This window comes from Galeopterus variegatus, unplaced genomic scaffold, assembly GCF_000696425.1.
Source record: "Galeopterus variegatus unplaced genomic scaffold, G_variegatus-3.0.2 Scaffold223, whole genome shotgun sequence".
Taxonomy (NCBI): domain Eukaryota; kingdom Metazoa; phylum Chordata; class Mammalia; order Dermoptera; family Cynocephalidae; genus Galeopterus; species Galeopterus variegatus.
This window is the reverse complement of record NW_007726334.1, coordinates 457,082-464,551: the sequence shown is the minus strand read 5'-3', so window position 1 is coordinate 464,551 and position 7,470 is coordinate 457,082. Positions and strand designations below refer to the sequence as shown.

Below are 7,470 nucleotides of genomic sequence, written 5' to 3'. Positions count from 1 at the left end.
GGGAGGATGTGAGTCAGTGCTTTGCCAACTCCCAACAGGCAGCGTGGCTTTTTTGTGGCTAGGGTCTGGGGTCTCAATTGAATAAGAGCCATCTCTTCTTCAAAGAGGGGTCACACCTCATGGGTGAGAATCAGGCAGTATCTTTTTGGTACTACTGGCAAAACAAGCCTGCTCATCCCACCCTCAATTGAATAAGAGCCATCTCTTCTTCAAAGAGGGGTCACACCTTATGGGTGAGAATCAGGCAGTATCTTTTTGGTACTACTGGCAAAACAAGCCTGCTCATCCCACCCTGCACCCCTAAAACCATTTCCCATGGCAGTAAGAGGAAGGGAGGGAGAGACATGGCTCCCTTCTGCACCGGGGTGGAGGGGTCAGGGTGGGGGTAGGCGTGGACTGGTGGGGACCCTGCCTCCCCCTGCAGGCGGAAACCTCAGGCTGGCTGCCCATCCAAAGCCACTAACACTCATCCATGTCTTTATCAAGATCCGGTGGCAAAGAGGAAAGGCTGATGACAAAGGAGGTTTGGGGATGGAGAAATAGAGTTAAGGGGAAGAGGAGGGTGGAGGCAGCCTCTTTAGAAGGTGGTGTTCACTCTTCTGTCAAGTTCCACAACCTTTAGTGTTTCGTTCCCCTCCAGTTTGGTGCTGACCCTGTGAAAGCATCATAAGGAAAAAGAAGAGGTATTAGCCGCTGACTGCTGATCACCATTCTCAGACTTTGTAGTGACACTATCATTCGATGGCTGCATCTTTGTGGGCCAGCCCAGGCTTGTTTCTTGTCCTTCCCTCCCAGTAGCAATTCTCTGTTCCCAATGTCCCCGTTACCAGCCTATCTACTTGCCTACTTTGCTACCTTTATCACACCCAAGAGTAGGCATCCCAGCCCAGAAGATAAACTTGGTAGTTTGAAACTGATTTGTCATAAATGGCTTTAAATTATTTAAATTATTATTTAGTAAGGATGCTTAGCCCTATGCTAAACTCTGGGAAGGAGAAAATAAATGTGTGGGCTGATCCCTGGTCTAGAAGAGCTAATAATCTAGATAAAGATTTTTTAAATTGAACTAATTTGAAATAACAATAAATATATAACGGAAAATCAATATGCTATTAAATTGTGTAACAGCCCATAAAGTCTCTAGGCATTCAGAGGAGGGCTAGGAGGGCTTTGTCATCTGGGAGACATCACAGAACAAGTGGAATTTGAAAGGGGCTGTGATTAGCTGAGCGAAGAGGAGAGAAGATTTGTGTCATGAGCCAAGTATTTAGGCAGCTGGTCTTCCAGAGCTTCCAGTGGTGGCTCCAGATTTCCTCTCTAGTGGGAATAATAATGACACCTTACCTGTTGGAGTTGTTAAAAGGATTTATATGATATCTTATCTGTAGAGTGCTTAAAATAGTAAGCACTAGTAAATGTTAAATATACATGTATCATGTACACATATAAAAGCATATACAATTATGAACCTTCTTCTACAGGGTTAAAGGAAAAAAGCTAAAGAATCAGAAATGGAATCTTTCCCACTTACACTGGAACCACTTCATTTCTGGGTGGCACAGGAGCAGAGTTCAGCTAAATCACCAGCCACAGCACATGTGACCAGGAGCATGCGTGCAGACCCTCCTGCCGTGCTGATATGCATACTCAACACCTTGTAGTCGTGTAAGCCTTTATCTTTATGAAAGGACTTTTCCCCCTAACTATCTAAGACAAACAACTCATGGAGAATTGGAGCCAGTGATTTTAATATGGAAACAAGTGCATGTGCAATGCCTCTCAGTGTCCCTCAATTTAAATATATAATTAGAAGTATACAGCTATAACTAACGCACGCATATTTATGTATTAACCACAAATATATATTGATCCGTAGCATATATATTTACTGTCTACTTGGAGGGAAGCTAGAGAACGTGTCTGGAAGCTGCATTGCACATCAAGTACACTGCAGTTACCTGGGCTGCATGTTCTCCATGTGGCTTTGGGGGCAGGATGAAGATAGCGGGGGGAGGGATTCAAGCCCCTCACCCTCTCCTGGCTGCCATACCTGCCAGCTCCCCAGTGATGCAGCAGACATGAGGGACCTCATGCTAGGTCTGTTTCCTGTCTCTGCTCAAGGCAGCTATCGGCCAGGTGTAGACTATCCTCAGTCCCAGGTCCTGGAAATAGGTCCTGAGTGAGCTGAGGGACTGGACAGGGCAATGGGGAGTCTCTACCCCACATTCCAGGTTGCTGACTAATAACTCATCATCAGGGCACTAAACGAGTGAATCCGTGTCTATATGACTCACAGGTGCTGTTGCAGCTCCAACAGCACTGACTTCTCCAGGCTGGTCTCATTCGAGATAATGAAATGGGGAAGATCCACATCTGGCCTTGTCTCCAGCCCTGATGCCCTGAGCAGGGAGGAGCCTCTGTCCCAGCCCCCAAGCTCCCCAGCCGAGGCTGGGCTGGATGGCTCCTCCAGGGGAGAATGTTCCTCATAGATCAGCAGGTTCCTGGATCTCACTGAGGACAGAGCAAAGTAACAGGTGTTAGCAAAAGACTACAGGAGTCCAACACATCCCTCTGTCCACTGCCCAGACTGGTGGCAGATGACAACTGGTGTGTTCTTGTTGCCCAGCAGTGAGGATGCCAACTGGATTTGGCTTCTAAAAAGCCTTCAGGGTTTCAGAGTTTGTGCACTGAAAAATCATACCAATTATACAGTGCTGAAAAAACAATAGAAAAGCAAATAAACTTGGAACAAACTACCACCTCCACTGCTTTGAAAATAAAACTCCCCTCCTTATCCACCCCTAACCCTCTAGGGAAAACAATTCATGTAGAATGGGAGTCAAATACTTGGAGATGTCCAGACCCAGCTGAAAGCAGCAGCATCTCCAATGAGTGAGGCTTGCACGAAGATGAAGTACAAGAACATTTTCATGTAGAAACTAAATAAAAGACACAAAGCCTAAGCCATAAATCAAAGGTTGAAGACAGTCGCTTGTTTTATAGGATAGTCACATAGCTAGATGGCTCCAGCAATTTTCCACAGAACAGAAACTATGCTTCCATTGGCTTCCAATTAAATTTAGAAATATAGTCCCTTGGAGAAAAAGAATTTTCCAACAGGCCACTGAAATTATTTGATTGGAATGCTGGTACTTCTGTCATAGACCTGGCAGGGATGCACCTGCATGGTGGAGACCAGAGACGTTGCAGAATGGTAAAATTGTCCCTACCCCACATCCAAGGTCTCCTAACTCCACGCTTGTTCTTACTAGCATAGGTGTGTATTTGTGTATGTGTTCCTTACTCATGACCCCTTTGTTCCTACATACTTGAAAGAGATCATTGACCTAGGTGAGACAATCACACACTTTTTACCTAACCCCCGGGTCTCCAAGTTCTCTAAATCTTGAGCATGTTTTGTAAGACAGACAGATTCTTTCACTTCGTATTACAAATTCTTACTATGGTAACACAGAATTCCCCTCAGCGGAGGCAGAAACACGGGAGTTCTCTTCAAATGTCAAGGAAAGCTTAATACTCTTCCCACCCCCCACACCTCCCACCCACCCGATCCACTTTCCTCCCCCTTATCAGAACTCAGAAAGGAATCTCAACATTTATCAGTGAACACAGTCTAGAGCACCAGTTTGCAAATAAATGTGCTCTGTCGAACACTAGAGAATTCCCTGCACTGCGTCTGCCTGGTGGGTAAAGATGGGTACAAGGGGAAGCCAGCAGCCCGGGCCCCAGTCTCCCCTATGCATCTTCCTTCCCTTCAAATGGAGAAGCTCCACTTTTACCACTTTTTATAAATTGGACCTTCACATAAGATTCCTTTCAGAAAGCTGAGAAACCCAGCTCTAGAGAAACGAAACAAGAACCTATCTGAGTGTCTCGCTGCGTGCTATCTTACCGATGGAGGCTGTGTATGGCTCTGGCATGGACTGCTGGCTAGGCAGAGCCATCTTGGTGGCAGAAGGATAGGGCCCACAGCCCTGAAAGAAGCTGCCGAATGCAACAGCAAAGCACAGCACAACGACCTGGAAAGGAGGAGAGAACACGGAGAGCTATGATTCCGGGCTCCACAGAGCAGACCTTCAATCTGCAACACCTGGGAGAACCAGGGAGAAGACAGACTACCCCCGTCAGGCCAGCAGACTGCACCCACAAGTCACATCGTCTGAATGTCATACAGAGGAACAGCCTTGGAGTGAGCAGGGTGGTTTCTTCAATCACACAGCACTTGGCCTTGTTGAGTTGGGAGATGCTGGAGACAGGGGACTGGGCTCAGGGCAGTTACCATGCTGTCCCCTCGGGAAACTCACCATGAGGCAGGTGCCAGTTTGTGTGCCAGCTAACTTGCAGGTACGAGAAACCTTGCCCATCACCAAAGTCTGAAGCTTCTGCAACTGCTGAAGGAGAGTTCTGTGAATGATAACAAATAAAAGCCATGAAGGGAATGTGAGAGATAAGAGATGCTTTTTGAGGATCTCCATCTCCGTGCTCTGGGAAACCTACTGTGACTTTGGACTACATTTGAGCAGAGCACTGAGGAACGGTTTCCTGTGGAAGAAGGTATGGACACGAGTGCCTTCTAGCACGACTGTCAGAGCTCACTAACACCTTAACAGTTTGTCCTGCTCTTGCAATGCTCTGAATAATGGGTGAATGACCCCAAATTATCCCTGACAGGCTGTAACTTGTTTGTCAGCCATTGAGAACAAAGAAAAAAGAACACTCCAATTCAATGTTTGCTGTGGTCTGAATGTTTGTGTCTCCCCAAAATTCACATGTTGAAACCTAACCCTCAATGTGATGGTATTAAGAGGAAGGGCCTTTGGGAGGTGATTAGGCCATAAAGGTGGACCCTCATGAATGGGATTTGTGCCCTTCTAAGGGGCTAAAGAGACCAGAGTTTTCCCCTCTACCATGTAAGGACACAGCTAGAAGGCACCTTCTGTGAACCAGAAGCAAGCCTTCACCAGACACCACATCGGCCAGCGCCTTGATCTTGGTCTTCCCAGCCTCCAGAACTGAGAGAAATAGGTTTCTGTTGTTTATAAGCCACCCAGTTTATTGTATTTTGTTACAGCAGCCTGAATAGACTAAGACAATGGGGACTAAAAAAAACCTCATTTAATCATGAGATGAGAAAAATTGATGAAAACACAAGGAAGGAGAAAAGCAAAGAGAAGAAAATGGCCAGCAGAGAATAACTGAAAGAGTAGCCGGAGGTGGTGGCTGTGATTGGAAATGGCAACAGCGTCACTGAGCAACAGGCTTCAGACGGCAGATTTGAAGAGAGAGAGAGGAGAGGAAAAACAAGAACGGCTCTGTTTAGGGCAGGAAGGCAAACAGCCATCTGCACCTCAAGCCTGTGCTTCTGGAAGACTCCACTGTCAGAAATGAGCCAAAATATGAAACAGCAAAGACGCCTGCTCCAGTGGACCCTCACACTCAGAGCCAGGGATCTTGGAAACCATCCTCTGATCCAGACTTTACTCTTTCTCCAGGAAAGGACAGCAGGATCAGAAAAAGTGTTGGTTTACCCCTAAAATTGGAAAACTGTGCACCCCCTTAAAAGGGAAGGTTTGAGAATAGTGTTATTACTCTGCTCTGTGTGACATCAGGACACAGAAAGAACAGATGGTGAAATTCTTTGCAAATTCTGAACACTGCAAGGCATAGAAAAGGATCTGACAACACACCCTTCTGAATTAGAGCATCTGGGGTGAATTCTGCATGAGCAGCATAGAGTTGAGCCTCCTCCTCGCCCTCATCCCGGTCCCCAAGCCTAAAGCACACAGCAAAGTAGAAAGATGTTATGAGCAGACCCTTTTCCTGAGTCTCAAAGATTTTCAGAAAATTCACGCTGTGATATGTTAGAGAGCTCACTCCAAGTTCATTGGAGAACATCAGCAAATCATTTGTTTGTAGAAGAATTCTGGGCTTTTGTTGTTCACTTGCTTCTCAGGATTTTCAGAAAATTCACGCTGTGATATGTTAGAGAGCTCACTCCAAGTTCATTGGAAAACATCAGCAAATCATTTGTTTGTAGAAGAATTCTGGGCTTTTGTTGTTCACTTGCTTCTCATTAGAGTCTGTCCCCTGAATAGCTTTAAAATGGTAGAAGGACAGACAGATTTTTCCAGGTTTTGCATCTTCTCCCCTGGCAAGTACCAGTGAAACAAGTTCTTCCAATTTAAGAAAATTAAGGACAGGCTGGCCATAAGAATGGTGTTGCTTTCAGCAATATAAATGGATAAGATTGGTGGGAGAATTGGAACAGCCCTGAACACACACAGCAGAGGATTTCTGGTCCCACCTACACCACATTTTTTCCCTTGTACAATGATTTTAATTTAAGCAAAACAAAATAATTCATCCCATTAATTAATATAACTAATTTAAATTCTAGTTAATGTGGAGGTCTTTTTTTGCACTTAATTGTACATTTTTTATTTCTGGTTATATACAGGTATGGTCACATGTAGTTTAGAACTGGCTTATGTTTATATACATTCAAGTAACAAAGTCTTTAAAAGCATTGTGTATATTACTCAAGACTGAGAAATACTGACAGTATTACAGTTATAGTCAGCCCTCTGTAACCATGGATTCTTCATCCACAGATTCAATCAACCACAGATGAAAAATACTCAAAAAACAAAAAATAACAATGCAACAATAAAAAATAACACAAATAAACGGAAATATAGTATAACAGATATTTACATAGCATTTACATTGTATTAAGCAGTATAAGCAATCTAGAGATGATTTAAAGTATATGAGAGGACATAGATAGGTTATATGCAAATACTATACCATTTTATATCAGGGACTTAAGCATCCTGGATTTTAGTACATGTAGGGGTCCTGGAGCCAATTTGTGGGGGTCCTTGGATATTGAGAGACAACTATACTTCAAATTCTACTTAAAGATTTGCAACTAAATGGTCCTATGACACAGCATGTTTTTCCTCATCAAAGTTTTTCTCTTTTCTCCCAACACTTGCCCAAAACACCTCCCTTCTAACAACCAACATGGCTGCCTTTTCAAAATTGAATGGGTGATCTACTGCACAGTCACTTCCTGAGGGAGCACTCATTCCACAGAGCTGAGACTTCGCTGGCCGTAGCATGTATTTGATTGACCACCATCTGTAATGCCAGCCCCAAAGCCCTCGCTGGGTTCTCCCTGCTGGTATTTCTGGGAGTCCTGGAGCAGACATACAAGTGAGTCCACAGATAAGACCACATGGCACAGACCCTTTTCTCTCCTCTGCTGGCCACCTCCCATGGTAGCAATTAATAAGGTCATTACAGCTGCCTGCTATGCTATGAAAGGGGCCTCCTGCCCCCCTGGCCTGCTTGAAGAACCACTTCTTTAAGTGATGGCTGCCACTTTTGCTGGGCAGCTCATCTTTCCACTGGGCACTCCTGCTGCCTGTGTGCCAGTGTCCTTAA

At 44.9% G+C, this 7,470-nt stretch overlaps 1 protein-coding gene across 1 annotated transcript in view; it reads right to left on the bottom strand.

Annotated features, from left to right (window-relative positions):
- Nucleotides 1-291: 291 nt before the first annotated feature.
- Nucleotides 292-7,470, bottom strand: part of CREB3L2 (cAMP responsive element binding protein 3-like 2) — a 126,139-nt gene continuing 118,960 nt past the window's right edge. Inside the window, exons 9-12 of the mRNA XM_008566124.1 lie at nucleotides 4,326-4,425; nucleotides 3,914-4,040; nucleotides 2,295-2,511; nucleotides 292-653 (exon numbers count right to left, since the gene is read on the bottom strand). Of these exons, the coding sequence (XP_008564346.1) occupies nucleotides 578-653; nucleotides 2,295-2,511; nucleotides 3,914-4,040; nucleotides 4,326-4,425 (520 nt within the window). The 3' untranslated portion in view covers nucleotides 292-577. The remainder of the gene's footprint in view (nucleotides 654-2,294; nucleotides 2,512-3,913; nucleotides 4,041-4,325; nucleotides 4,426-7,470) is intronic.